This window comes from Choloepus didactylus, chromosome 2 (genome assembly GCF_015220235.1).
Source record: "Choloepus didactylus isolate mChoDid1 chromosome 2, mChoDid1.pri, whole genome shotgun sequence".
Lineage (NCBI taxonomy): Eukaryota > Metazoa > Chordata > Mammalia > Pilosa > Megalonychidae > Choloepus > Choloepus didactylus.
The window spans coordinates 68,732,352-68,748,314 of NC_051308.1; the positions used below are offsets into that span (position 1 = coordinate 68,732,352).

Here is a 15,963-nt window from a genome sequence, read left to right on the forward strand (position 1 = left end):
TCTTCATCTCTTCTGCCTGCACTTTCCCGGGTGTTGCACAGCACTCCCTCCAATCTCAAGAGCCCCAGAAACATTTTTATGTGCAGTTTCTCTCTGTCTCTCAGAGTTTTTCTGGGAAAAAAAATGAGCCCAGTCTCTCCCTAATCAGCCATCTTGGATTCCCTCTCTCTCAACTTTTTACTTAATGTAAATCTGTCAGGGAAGTCTGCATTAAGTGATTCTTTTTTTAGTGTTTAATATCTTGTGTACCTCACAAGAATCTTGTGGTTTGAATAAGCCAGAGAGTATCTTTGTTTTATACTCGAAGAAAGCAAGGCTCAAAGAAATTATACTTTTGCCCAAGATTAAGACTGTTAAGGCAGTGCTGAGATTAAACCCAGATAACATGAATTACTGCTTGTTTCTCTTTCCATTATACCATGTTTTATTAAATATTGAATGTATATAAGAGGATTTTGGTTTATAGATACTAATAGTTGAGTACCATATCTTCTTTACATAAGGAGAGGTACATATGTTTAATGAGGTTATTTTTTCTTTAAACTTTTTATTTTGAAATAACTTCAAATTTATAGTACAGTTGCAAAATAAAACAAACCGTATAGAGAGAACTCCAACATACTTCCAGATACTAAACCCATCAATTTTAACTTCCTCTCTCTCCCTGCGCCGCCTCCCCTCTCTTCTGAACATGTGAGAGCAGGTTACTCACACCATACTCCTTGAATACATAACAATTCTTTGTATGTTTCTTATGAACAAGGACATTCACTTATATAATCACCTTAAATGCAGTTACCAAGTTCAAGAAATCTAACATTGACACAATGCTTATGTTTTATATTCTAATTTTTTCTTAGGTCCCAATAATGTCCTTTTAAGCCTTCTCTCCTCCATTCTTAGATTTTCTCCATTATCATGTATTGCATTTAATTGTCATTATCCCTTTAATTTCTCTTTTTTCTAACTACAGAAAATACATACAACATAAATCTTGCCATCCCAACCCATCCCAAGCATACCATTCAGAAGGATTAGTCGCATTCACAATGCTGCAGTACCCTCACCACATCCATTACTAGAACTTTCTCTTCACCCCAAACAGAAACCCTACACTTATTTTGCATTAACTCCCCATTGCCTTGGTCCCCCACTCCTGGTAATCTGTACTTCACTTTCTATGAATTTGTATATACTCTGATATTTTCTCTGTGGTTACCATGAGGCTTAAATTTAAATCCTAAATCTATGGCATCTCATTTGTTTTGATAACAACTTAATTTCAATAGCATACATAAATTATGTTCTTGTAAACCTCCATCCCCCCACTTTTCTTGTCACAAATTATGTATTTTACATTATAAGTTCCAGACCACTGATTGATCATTATTTTTGGTGCATTTACCTTTTAGATCCAGTAGTATTTCTTCTAGGGCCAGTCTAGTGGTGACAGAATTTCTCAGCTTTTGTTTATCTGGGCATGTCTTAATTCCTCCCTCGTTTTTGAAAGATAGTTTTGCTGGATACAGAATTCTTGGTTGACATATTTTTCTGTTCAACATTTTAAAGATGTCTTCCCACTATCTTTTTGCCTCCATGGTTTCTGATGATAAGAAATCCACACTTAATCTGATTGAGGCTCCATTGTATGTTGCTTGTTGATTATCTCTTGTGGCTTTCAATATTTGGCATTTTACAATTTGATTTTAACATAGTGCTCTTCTTGAGGGCTTATCTATACAATGAGCTTTGGAGAGTACCTCCAGGCCAAAGCCATAGGGGTCTCCCTGATCCTTTCTGTACATACTTTTTATGTTGGGCATGTGCATGTGGCCCTAGAATTTCTCTGCTTACACAGTTACTAACATCCTGTCTTTCCTAGGAAACAGTTCCTCATGGTCCCAGGCACGGCACTGTGTTTCCTACAGCCAGCAATCCTTTGCCCCAGGCAACATGACTTGACTGCTCTCCCATGGTATTTTGTAGGGGCGCTCTGTGAGCTACCTTCTACACACAGGGCAAATTTTGAAAAGTGGGTCCCTCAGGCCACCACTAGACAAGTGGGCGAGACATACATATTCCCACACAAGAGTTACTTTGCTCCCACCAAAACTGGGTCCAGGCATCTGCCAGCTCCGTGCCAAGCTGGTGAAGGGACAGGGGAATGGCCAGCCAGGGCACCACAAGATCCTACTGCTTTTGAGTGACCTTTTTCTTGAAATGGTGCTTGCCCTGTTACTGCAGTCTTTTAACTGTTTTCTGGGTCTTTTAGAAAGATGCTTCTTCCAGTTCTTGCTTGTTCAAAGCCTCTGTGGAGGGATGGAGCCCTGAAGTGTCGCACTCTGCCTTCCTGATCCAACATGAGGTTGTTTAAACAGTGTCACCACTTGAAATTCTAACTGCAAAAGATTTGGGTGTACTTTTATTTAGTGGACTTTTTTGAATTGGTAGGATTATAGAATGTTTTAATGTTTGGTCTTTTCTTTCTATTGATATCCAGTAGCAGTAACCAGTGTTAACAATTGCACTGGTGTCTTTCCATGCCCTTCTTGTTGTCTCATACAAATATAGGTTCACAGAAGTTTTTTTCTAACTTCATATTTCTTGTTTCTGGATCGTTCCCCTACAAACTATGTAGTAATTTTCCTTGTACTCCTGGTATATCTTTAATACCATAGTAGGCACATAATAGATGTTTTCTGAACAGAACAAACCAAGGCACAGATTGGTATGAATGCTCAAAATCACATAATTGGTTGACCCAACTTTTTTTTTTTTAAACCATTAGCTTTTGCCTGTGGCCTAAAGGCTTCCCTAGCTCTCACTTGAAAGAAATCTGGGATATTAGAAAGTACCCAGACTTTGAAAACACACCTGGATTTTAATTCATTTTCTGGCACATACTAGCAGTAGTGATTTTAGGCAAGTCACTTAACATCACTAAGCTTTCCTCTTCCATAGTATATCTACCTTGCAGGGATTAGAGTAAATGCATTTAAAGCCCTTCACACATAAAAGGCCCTGGTAAATGGGACTGTTTTTTGTATTGTGATAATGATACTAGCTAGTGTGCCAGGCACTGTATTAAGTATATCTCATATATTATCTCATTTTTTTCTACATAACAACTCTGTGAATCTGGGGAACAGAGAGGTTAAATGGTCATGTGGCTAGTAAATGGAGGAGCCAGGATTTGAACCCTGGCAGTTTGCAGACCAAGCTCTTAGTCACTATACTGTGTAGGGTTTCTCACTGGGCCAGATAATTCTTTGTTTTCAGGGGCTATCCTGTGCAATGTAGGATGTTTAGCAGCATTCCTGACCTCTACCCACTGTATGCCAGTAGCAAACCACCTCACTGCCCTACTGCCTTACACCCGAGTAGTAGTGACAATAAGTATCCCCAGATATTGCCAGATGTTCCCTGGGAGGCAAAATCATGCTGGTTGAGAAACACTGCCCTAGAGGAAAAGCACATTTTTGGAAAGGGGGATGACTGAGGTAGTTTAAAATATAGATATGGGATTTAGGAAAGGAGTCAGAACTAAAGATATGACCTGATGTTAAACGGTAGCTATTTGCTTTCCCAGAAAAAAGGAAGTGTATACTAAGAAAAAGGAGGGCCAGTAGTTGAGTTGGGGAAAATTAGCAATTGAGCAAAAAAAGTAAAGAGGAGCCAGAGATTGAGAAAGACTGAGAAGGAACAGTCATAGGATGGTAATTCAATGAAAATAGACTCTTGGATTTTTTTTTTAATTATAAAAGTAATATACTCCCATTTTAAATCATTAAGAAATAGTAAAGAAAGTAATAGAATTTGACTGTGAGCTCGATTAGTGTTTACCATTTTAACTTGTTGTGTCTTATTGTCCCCAAATGGGCATTTCTTTTTTATTTAATGGTGATGGGGAAAAAAATGGATCACTTTGCTTTCTGAAAAAATGATTTCTTATTTTAGGTTGCCGAGGAGCCCAAGTAGAAGAAATATGGAGTTTGGAGCCTGAGAATTTTGAAAAATTAAAGTAAGTATAACTTTAGTTGTGTTAAAAAAAATAGTGTGCATACTTTAGCAGACTTTTAAAGGGTATTCAGATTTGTCTGTTTATTTTATTTGGATTACTCTAGTCCCAACATATCATCTTCTTTAAGTCTTGTTTCAATCTGTGAGATAGGTATTATTATTATCCCCATTTTATAACTAAGAACCTGAGGCTCATAGTTAAATAACTTGCAAGGGATTCAAACCTAAATTTTAATTCCATATCTGTAAAATGTTGATTTGTTGATTTTTCACAAAATTAATTTATAGGTCAATAGTGTTAGAACATGGAACACATTTAAACATAATAGGTTAGGCTATAAAAGCATATTTAATAGGTAATGCATACTAATAATAATACAGAACTTGCCTACACATTATCACCTTGCTTCTTTGGGGAACTTAACATTTCAAGTTCTAAATGTGGGTGCCAGGAAATACCTTCCCTTTCCCCCCTCCTCTGACCAGAATCACCTGAGCTTCCTCCTAACCCTGTTCCATCCCCCCACCCCCACCCCCACCCCCAAGCAATGACCCATGTCTGCAGATATTCAGAAGGAGGGCTAGATAAGTTGTCATTGGTAGGAGAGTTTGTACTCTGAAAATGGGGACAAGGAATAAGTTTTGAAAAGGACAAAATGGGGACTGTAGGGATATGGATACTGTTCTTAATAGCAAAGAGATAATTTACTTTCTCCTACCTTCTCCTTCCCATTACTTCCACAAGAAGAAGGATCACTTTACATGGAACAAGAGATCACTTCTGACTGTATTCAGGGAAGATTAGTTAAGGATGCATCATTTAGAAGTGTCTCTGAAAAGATAGGAAAGATTTTTGTTGAATGGGAGGCAGTTGTAAAAGATAGACTAGAGGGAATCCTAAAATGGTGATTTAATGTTTTGTGGGCAACAACGGTTCCTTTAGGAAAGGGAGTGACTTCATTGTGTATGCGATGACAGCATCCATTCATACTGTAGTTTGAGGATTGTTCATAAATTCCATAATTATATGAAGGTGACTTATATGTATAGTAATATATGTGCTATCCATCATTTTTTTGTAAATAGCCTATGAAGTTTATTCATATATCTTAGAATTCAATCTAGGGGTAATAGCTTCTTCTAGTTTTATTATGTTCTTATTTTCTATTTTTAAGTGAGGTGATATAATTTAGAAATAAATAATTCACAGATTTAGGAATAAATCATAATTCTATTTACCTGATATAATTCTAAATTTTATTAACGTTCTCTGAGGCAAGATTTTAGTAACTATGAATGGCATAATCTTTTAAAAATGTCTCATATTTACTTAATTTGCCATTGTATTTGTTAAGTAGCTGACTAAACTAATATATTGACAACGCATCATAAAATAAGCAGGGTTTGGTGTCATTAATTTATATTTTATTTTGTAGGCCAGTTCATGGGTTAATTTTTCTTTTCAAGTGGCAGCCAGGAGAAGAACCAGCAGGCTCTGTGGTTCAGGACTCCAGACTTGACACGATATTTTTTGCTAAGCAGGTATGATCCTTGGATACTCTGAAAAGTCTCAAGAGCAACACTTTTTGATAAAAGGGACTCTTATACCCATATGCTGGTAGTGTGGTGTTTCTCAAACTTTTTGGTTTCAGGATACTTTTGAACTCTTAAAAATTATTGAGGTCCCCAAAGAGCTTTTATTTATGTGGGTTATATCTATTGATAGTTACTGTAGCTTCACTTCGTTGTCCAATTTCCTTTGATTATAATACCCAATCCAAATGGATTAAGGCCCGCCTTCATTCAGTTTGGGCAACCTTAACTAACAACATCTTCAAAGGTCCTATTTACAAATTGGTTCACACCCACAGTACCTGGGGTTGGGACCTGAATATGCCTTTTATAGGGGATTCAATCCCTATCACATGTTAATATAATATATTTTTATGAAAATCATCCATAGTTACCAAAATAAAAAAAATAGTGAAAATGCATTTTTTTTTTTCAGTTTTGCAAATCTAATGTCTGGCTTAATTAAACAGGTGGATTCTCATATCTGTTTCATTCAGTCTGTTACCATGTTTTCTGTTTTTTGTTTTTGGTTGAAGTATATGAAGAAAGTCCAGTCTTAAACATGTGTAACTAGAAAAGGGAGAAGTATTTTCAGATAATTGTGGGTATTCTTTGATACTAAGTCAAAATTCCAAAATTGTTGCTTTCTTAAATGTTAGTTGCAGTGTGAAATCTAAAACTGTGTCCATGAACTTTTTGCTTTATTATATTAAAATCTTTTGGTTTATCTTGCCATTTGTTTAGCTCTTTTACTCTTCATGATTTTGTAGTATCATGCGTTGGTCATTTGGAAAATTTACCAACTTACTCAGATCTTCCAAATGTTAACACTTTTGATATATAATACCAACAAATAGCGTTTGTTAATATCATCACCTATCTCTTGAGAAGAGTTGTTAACTATCGGGAACTTAAGTTCATAGTGGCCAATCCAGGTTTTACCAAAATTCTAATTTTCACTTGAAATTGCAAATTTTATCAATGACAAGTAACATCATCAAATAACTATTAGAAAGATGGAGAAAATAAAATTGTTAATTCTCCTTACTGCCTTTTAGATCAGGCCTTTGCTATTTTAGTACTTCTTTTTTTCTCTTATTTTATTTCTTCTTCTCTTTTAAATCCATGTTTCCCTAACTTTTTTGAATTGAGTGTTCTTAGAGAAATCAGAACTTTCCCGCTTTTATGCCTTGAGGCTTAGGAAAACATAGTTTTATTATTTTTAGTTAAGAAAGTATTTTTTTTTTCCTGATAACAGAACTTACATCATAGAAATATGTAGTGATGAAAATGAATATGCTTTTAATTACACACCTGTATCTATTAACTACTTTTTATAATTTGATTCCCTTGTTTAATCAACAAGTAGTACAGCACCAACTTTGTATTGGGCTTGCTTTAAGTACTAGGGATATAATGGTAAAAAGAAAGGCGCCTCCTTTCTTATTAATGACAATTATAATGATAACTAACAATTTAACAGTAGACAAAAATTTGCTATTCTTGTGTGCTAGATATTGTGCTTTAGATGCATTATTTTATTTAATTCTTGTAACAACCCTATGAGGTTGCTATCATCATTTGACAAATGAAAAAATTAAGACCTAGAAAAATTATTATTTGCCTGAGGTTACACAACTAATATGTGGTGGACTGAGAACTTAATCCCAGGTCTAAAGCTCAGGTTTTTGATTCCATGTGCCATATTACCTCCCACAGTTTCTATTCATATGCTAACATATTCTTATTATAATTTTGAAACTAAAATTATATTATTATGCAGAATATTTTGCATTTTTTTCATTTAATGATAAAACTTTGATATTGTTCCACTTAAGGACACCTATTGTTATATTAGCTAACATTTGTTGAAGGTTTACTGGGTGTTTTTATATACGTTGTTTTTATTATTAACCTATTTGTAGTAACTCTAATTCTCACAACAACCGTATGAGGTTTTACAGGTTCCTCACCATTTCACAGATGCAGGAATTGAGTCCCAGAGAGGTTGAGAAACATGTCCAAGTTACACAAGTAGTCAGTGGCGGGTTGGGATGCAAATTCAGGCTCTGAAGTCAACACACTAACCATAATATCACACTGCCTTGTTTAAAAGTATTCTTAGGATAGATTGCCCATGATTTATTTAACTAACCTCTTAATGATGAATATTTTGAGTTTCTAATTTTTCTCTAATTCAGATAATCCATTTATATATTCTAATGTTTTTGTACTTAGGTAAGTGTCATTTTAATACAATAATTGTAACTTTAAAACTGCAGTTGGTGATTCTCAAGGCCTGTGTGGGAGACAAAGGGTTAGGGACAGATAGTTTAAAAAGTGCTTCAGGTGATTTTTCTGCCTTTTAAAAAGTTTTTATTTTCTCAATGTACTTAAGAATGCTCATTATACAGTATTTAATCATTGTAAAGATATATGATGTAGAAAATAAAATCCCTTGTAATCTCTGGTCCAGAGATAACCACTGAAAACAATTTATGTTCTAGATTTTTTCCATTTTTAAATATATGTATATGCATAACTTCTCACACAATTGTGTATTTGATGTCTTTCTTCCACTCTAAACTGTAAACCATGGAGTCAGAGATTTTGCTTTATATGCAGTCCCTGGCACATAGTATATATCCAATAAATGTAGACTGAACTGTTAATCTCTAAGAATATTATAGTTAAAGAACACTGGAATTTACCAATGATATTTTTGATTTGTAGAAGTCTAAATATTTTTAAGACATAAGAAAGCACTCTATAAAGAAAAAAATAATATTGCTAGAATCAGAATTTATAATTTCTGGAGTCCCTTGATGTTTTTCTTGCTCTATATTCCATATCTATCTTACTGTAGTTCAGTGTTTTATTTGTACTTTATCATTCCAGTAGTCTATATTAAGATGTCAGATTAGGCTTTCCCAGTAATAACTGGGATTTTTTTTTGTACAGTATTATGCCAATAGTTCTTATTAAACTAATATATCAGTAATTCTCCAAAAATATCTGTCATTCTTAGTGTATGCCTTCTGTGACCTATGCTGGGATCTTTGTACTATATATAACATAAACACAATCCTTGGTTCTAGGCTTCAAGGGCTTATAGTGATGATTCTTAAACTAGGGTCTCTGGAGTCTCAGGAGTATTTTCTGAAATTTAGAAAGTTTAATGAAAATAATTTATTTGTGATAAGGTTATACAGGTGAATCAAATGTATATTTTTGGTGTTTATAGATAGAATTTTTCAATTTGGAGAAGTAACATTGGCTATCTTATGCTGATCATATGCTCCAATAGGAGGTGCATGTGCATGTGTATAACTGATTAATAAAAAATTGAGGAAAGAAATTGTATCCCAGTAATTGCAATTAGTATGTAAGGATCTGAGAATGACATTTTGGTAACATTTCTCTGCAAAGCATCATTGTCTTATTATTACCATTTCACTGGTGAGGAAACTAAGGTGTGATTTACTTTAAGATCACACCTGCAGTGATACTAGGTTTGTCTGACTTAGTTCAGTTTTACAAGAAAGAGTGATTGAGTGTCTTCAATGTGCCAGATATTATCCTAGGTACTTGAAAAATGAAAAGCAGTCAGGATCCCTGACCTCCAGGGTGCTTCAAGTTTAGTAGAGGAGATTGGTATTAATCAGTTAAATGCATAATTACAGAGGTGATAAGTGTTTGTTTCACAGAGTGAAATGAGAACCATTTTCTGGAGACTACCCTCACTTCTAACACTAATTACAAGTTTGGGGGTCCCCAAGACTACCCTCAGGTTTGAACAATTCACTAGAAGTACCCACAATTCACTGAAAATTGTTATATTCATGGTTATAGTTTATTATAATGAAAGAATACAGATTAAAATCAACCAAGGAGAGAGACACATGGAACAGAGTTCAGGAAAATTCCATGTGCAGAGCTTCCAGTTGTCCTTTACTGGTAGATTGTAAACATTACTAACCTTCCTAGCAATGATATATAACAGTATTTACAAAGTATTACTAACCAGGGAAGCTCATCTAACCTTTGGTGTCCACAATTCTTAGTGGAGCTCAGTCCTGTAGACCTGGTTGGCTTCTCATGTAGCTGACCTCAGTCTCCAGTTACTCTGGAAGTCAAGTTAATACCTGATACTCATGACCCAAAGCCGTATCCTAAATTACATTGTTAGACTATCTGGTATGGTCCACAACACCCACTCTAAAACACATTGTTGCACTATATGGTGTGACCCAAAGTCCCCAGGTAAGCAAAGACATTCTTATCTTGTACAACATTCCAAGGACTTAGAGATCATCTCCTGGGAGATAGAGCAAAATAAAGATCTCTCTTTCTGCAAGATTAATTTCTTAACTACACATATAGAAAATGGTACCTAACTTAGTCAGGGAGATCTGAGAAAGCTTCTTTGAGTAAGTGATATTTCAGCTGAAATCTAAAGGTTAATTAGGTATTAACTGGGGAAAAGGGTTGGGAATCATCCCAGATAAATGTTTCAGCTCTGTAGTAAAAGGGACTAAGATTAGCAAAAGAGACTAGAGAAGGCCAGTGTAGCTGAAGTGTACAGAGCAAGGGGGAGTGCGTAAGATATGAAGCTGAATGGGCAGAATATTAGTCAGGATTAGGTTCAGTTAGGTGTGGAAAAACAATGATTACTTAAAATAGAAGTTGTTTTCTTTCACAACCAAGAACTGTCCAGGTTGTAGGTTCTTTTGTTTTGTTTCTTTGCGTGTGGCTTCTATTCAAAGGTTATTTCATGGTCCAAGATGATGCTGGAGCTTCAGCCATTCCATCTCAATTTCACATTCTACACAATAGGAAGGGGACAGTATACTCCCCTCTCTTTAAGGACACATCCTAGAAATTTGCCCATGTCATATGCTTACTTTTCTTTGGCCAGAACTCAGGTATATATTTGGCTGTACTAAGCTGCAAAGGAGACTGGGAAAGTTGTCTTCATTTCAGGTGGCCTTGGGCCAGGATATAATTTGGGGACTCTATGCTTATGGAAGAAAGAGAAGATGGATATTGGAGAACAACTAGCAGTCTTTTGTCCCAGATGTAGACAGAGATCCTATCATGCATGGTATTTTAGGCTGTGATCAAGACTTTTGTCTATATCTTAAGAGCAATAGAAGGTTTCCGAAGAGTTTTAAGAGCGCTGACATGACCAAATTTTCATTTGAAGAAGTTGCTTTTGCTACATTGTGGGGAATGCTTTGAGGAAGGGGGAGTGGTGTAAGATAATAAGAGTAGATAACCAATTAAGAGGCTCTTAACAGATGTCCAAGTCAGAGTAGAAAAAATGTTGTATACGTGAACAGAATTGAGTAATACTTAGGTAATAAAGTAGTTACCGCCTTTAATATATAACGGTTTGGATATGAGGGTGGAGGAGGAAGACGCCAGTGATAACACCTATGTTTCTTTTTCTCTTTTATTTTAAACTGATCTTCAGGTACACAGACCAGGACTGTGATAATTCTTGGTTCATGACACACACTTATGATTGGTCCATGCATGGCCTCTTTATTTATTTGGTTATTTAATTGGTAATTTTAAGTAATATATTATGTACTCAAGAGCTTACCACCCAAATAAACTAAATTTATAATACATGATTTTACCCATCACACCCTCTCTCCCCACATCCAACGTAACCTCAGTCACACCCTGTCTCAAATCCATTGTGACTCTCATGCTGAATTCTGTTTATCATTTCCTTGCTTTCCTCCTTTATGTGTTTTTTGTAATCCTAATAAGTGTGTATTTATATAAAATTTTAACTTGATAAAAAATTATCATGTTGTATGTAATTTTGGGGGACTTTTTTTACTTACTATTATATTGCTAAGATTCATTCATAACTTTTTTATCATGATAGTTCATTTATTTTACATGCTGTATAATATTCACTGCATGAACATACTACATTTTATTCACTCACTCTTCTGTAGATTGGCATTCAGTTTTTCTCTTTATTAACTGTGAATTGTGCTGCTATAAGCATTTTTGTACATGTCTCCTCTTGTACACATGCAAGTTTCTCTTGGTGTATACTTTGAAGTAGAATGACTACTTCATCTAATATGTAAATGTACAATTATTGGAGGAAATATCAAAATATTTTCCAAAATAGATTCTCAAATTTACACTCCCATTTGCAGTGTATAAGAGTTGCTATGCTTGGTATTGTCAGGCCTTTTACATTTTGGCAGTTAATTTGTTCTAAAACGGAACTTCAAAGTGTATATCTCCCTGATCACTTAGGATTTTGAAAAACTTCTTATATACTTATTGGCCATGGGTTTCTTCTTCTAAGTTTCTGTTTTTCTATCAGGTTAATTGTGCTTTTCTTTTTGATTTCTAGGAATTGTTTATATATTCTTGATACTGCTTCTCCAAGTTGGCAATTTATTGTTTCCCTTCTTTTAGGTGTCTTTATATTTTATATTTTAGAGTCAAGCTTTTTGTATTTTGTCTAAGAAATCATTATCTGAATTGTAAAAGCTATTTATTTATATATTTAAATTTCTATTTTTGGATCTGTGTCATTCATCAGGATTGAGTTTTGGTACGTGGTGTGAGGTAGGGGTTCAATTTTCTCTTTTTCTATATGGATTATCATATTTTTCTAGCCTCTTTTCTTCAGTGTCTTTTGTTTTCACTACTGGCCTGAATTGCCACCTCTGTCATATGCCAAAATTCCATTCCTCTTTGTGTGTGTCTGTGTATGCATTTTCTGGATTCTGTTCTGTTCCACTGATCATTTTGTCTTTGTGCCAATACCACTCTGACTTAATTCCTTTCACTTCTTCTTAATAAGTTCTTATATTTAATAGGTCATATTTCCCCTCCTTGCTCTTTTTCAGAAATGTGCTTGCTATTTTTGGCTCCATTCTCTTCATATAAATTTCAGAATCATGTTATCAAGTTGTATGAAAAATTCTGTTGGAATTTTGACTGAAATTGCATTGAATGTATAGATCAATTTGGGAAGATTGATATCTTCATGATATTAAGTCACAAATCTATTATGTATCTATTTATTTAGATTTTTTAAAACTTTTTAAAATTGTTGTCTTGTTTTCCTTGTAGAGGTCTTACACATATTTTGTTAGATTTATTCCCAGTTACGCAATAGCTCTGTTACTATTGTAAATCATTGTTTCTTCAATTACATTTTCTAGATGTTTGCTGCTGGTATAAAGAAATGCAGTTTGCTTTTATGTATTACTGTTTAGCCATCCTGATAAATTCTTCTGTTATCTCTAATAATTTATTTGTAAGTTTTTTTTTTTAGTTTCTATTTAAATGAACCCAGAATCTACAGATAATGACAATTTTATTTCCTTCTTTCTAATTCTTATGTCTTTAATTTATATTTGTCTTATTGTCTGGCTAAGATTGCCAATAAAATCATTTGTGATTTTGAAGGGACTACTTCTAATATTTTCCATTTAGGATATTGTTTTTTCTGGCATTATTTTTCTTTTGGATATTCTTTTTCAGGTAAGGAAGTTCTATTATTTATATACTAAAAATTTTTATTATGAAAAAAATGTTACATTTTATCAAATGCTTTTCCAGCATCTATTGAGATGATAATTTTTTCATCTCTTTTAATAGGTTAATGTCATCAGTTATGTTTATATATTTTTCTAATATTAAATCATCCTTGCATACTTGGGATAAACCCAGATGGTTTTTATTTTTATTGTCTTTTTATGCAGTTTGGATTTAATTCAGTAGTGTTTTGTTTAGGAGTTTTGCATCTGTATCTATGAATGAAATGGGCCTTAATTTTCCCTTCTCTTTATGGCTTAACTAATTATAGTATTAGGGTTATGTTGGCTTCATGTAATGAATTGGGGAATATTTCCTGTTTTTTTTTTTTTTTTCCTGAGAAGTTTGTATAAAACTGAGATGATCTATTTCCTTATAGTTTGATAGAACTGGTCTGTGAAGCTGCCTGGGCCTGGTATTTCCCTTAGGAGAATATTGTTAACCACTTTTTCAGTTTCTTTATAGTTAAAGGATTGTTCAGGTCTTTATTTCATCTTGAGTCGGTTCTGGTAAGATATATTTTTTTCAATGTTTTTCCATTCTGGCTTAAGTTTTCAAAATTGTTTCAGTGGTTTTTATTAGTTTTTCCTTATTCTCTTTGTAATTTTATTTTATTTTTAGTTATAGTCTTCAGTCACAGATTTCTATTTTGGGTATTTGTGTGATAGTGGTTTTATTTACTCCATTACCCTACCATCCTTTTTTATTTAATACCTGCATCAGCATAGCAACCCAGTTGATCTAGTTTCTGGTTTCAGCCACTTTCAGTCCTTTCTGCTAATTTTCTTACACTGAATCTTACTGAAGTACTGTTTTCATTATGTTATTTCCCTATTAAGAAATCTCTTACCCTTAGAGTAAACTCCTCACTTCTTGAGATTAGTGATTTTCAAGGTAATGAATCACCCCAATCATGACTACAGTCATATTGAAACAAGCCAATATGCTTATTGTCTTTTGAACATATGTTAATTTATACCTTCGTTCATACATTTCTTGCTTCCCAGAATGAATTTCCTTCTCTGCTCTCCAGGTCCTACCAAGCTTTCCAAGCCCTATTAAAATGTCACATTCATAGAGAAACCTTCTCTGATATTCCAGTCTAAGATGACCTCTTCCTTCACTATTTCAATTTTTTCTTGTTCATCTTTTTCATGGACATATTTCTTTTTTTGTGGACAGGGCATGCATTTTGAACTTTTTTTTGTTTCACCTTCTGTTTAGGTACCCACAATTTAGTTCTCAAGCTTTTTACCTTGACTGCTAATAAATATTAAACTTTTATTATTATATCTTTAATAATAATATTAAACTTATTATATCCATAACTCAGTCAAAATAGACTGCAATGTGTATAAATATATATATATATATATATATATATATATATATATATATATATATATATGTATATATGCAGTACTTTCAGCTATTTTGGTATTGTTCTTTTGGACATCTGCCATTTCTTTTGTAAATGCTATGAAGAGAAATTATTCTGTAGTCCAGGGGTTGCAAAGTCAGATGTCTGCAGGATCAGGGTGGCAGCATGAACATGTGAATTGCATGTGTGTAAGAAATAGGGAGCCAAGAGTCCTGAAGAACTGAAGTATATATCCTCTTAAAGGAATTCAAACCAAATTCATAAAGTTCTGGGCCAGTCCTGCTCTAGCTGCTTTTCTGTTATTGAACCCTACTACTTTATTTAAAAATATGTTAAAAGTTAGAGTATATATTAGGACACAGGATAACTTGAAGATTTAAAAAACTTGGGGACCACATTATTCACACTGTGTTTATCTATCTATATATATATATATAGTGTGTGTGTGTGTGTGTGACTAAGCTAAAGGTAAAGTTCTCCCAGAAAGATTTATATAAGGTGATTTTTATGTGAATTTCATGTGGACAAGTACCACATTGCTTTCATTCACTGTACATTCAGCATTTAAAAGCACAATGCCTGCAGTAGGTGCTCAGTAAATGTTTAAATGAATAAATGACTGATTATGCCCTTTTACAGTTTTTTTTTTTTTTGGTAATTCTTTATATAACATTGCCACTTGGTGGCACTAAACTCATTTTAAAACTTTGAGTTATATTTATATCCATGTCACAGCAATTACTATTCTTCACACACACAAATATGAGTTTTAATATATCATGGACAGTGTAAATCCTTATTGACATAAAAGAGAAATATCAATAACCGTAGGAGGTTTTTCTAATTCTTTAAAAAAGCTTTCCTAAAGTTAAGGATTACAGGTTTGAAGTCCTTAGATCATAGAAATGTTTGATAGTATTCTCTTGTAGCCTCAGAACCTAGCCCCAGCATTGGGCACATATGATATCTTTAATCTATCATAATTTTGAAAGAATGTGTGAGTAAGTGTGCATTTTGACTTCTAAATTCATTCCTATCACACTTATTCCCAGATAATTTCACCCAGATAATTTCAGCCCAAAATAAGGGAGTACTAAGTATGATTCTAAGTTTTAGTCAACCACCTTTATGAAGTCTTTAATCATTCAAAAATTTTCATCCAAATTTACTAGAGAACTGTGATCTAGATCAAAATACATCTTAATAGAAAGAGACAACAGTGTTAAATGGGTTCTAGGTCTCCTGCCACTATTCATCAATTATAAGATAGTTTTGGGTAAAAAAATACTTTGAGAAGAAATAACATATGGAAGTATCTATTTGTTTGAGAGTGTTCAATGGAGAATGTAGTATTATCAAGAAGTTTTTCAATTTTTATGCATCAAAACTTAAAGAACTGAAGATGG

General features: G+C 33.8%; 1 protein-coding gene across 6 annotated transcripts in view; it reads left to right on the forward strand.

Moving 5' to 3' along the window:
- The window catches only part of UCHL5 (ubiquitin C-terminal hydrolase L5), a 64,188-nt gene that overhangs the window by 16,605 nt on the left and 31,620 nt on the right, over positions 1-15,963 (forward strand). For 5 of the 6 annotated variants that reach the window (XR_005215149.1, XM_037825129.1, XM_037825130.1 and 2 more), the window contains exons 2-3: positions 3,958-4,021; positions 5,457-5,562. Coding sequence is in view for 4 of the 6 variants with exons in the window: in XM_037825129.1 (XP_037681057.1) it covers positions 3,958-4,021; positions 5,457-5,562 (170 nt within the window). In the remaining 2 variants the exon portion in view is untranslated. The remainder of the gene's footprint in view (positions 1-3,957; positions 4,022-5,456; positions 5,563-15,963) is intronic. The other variant, XM_037825133.1, reaches the window with a different exon arrangement.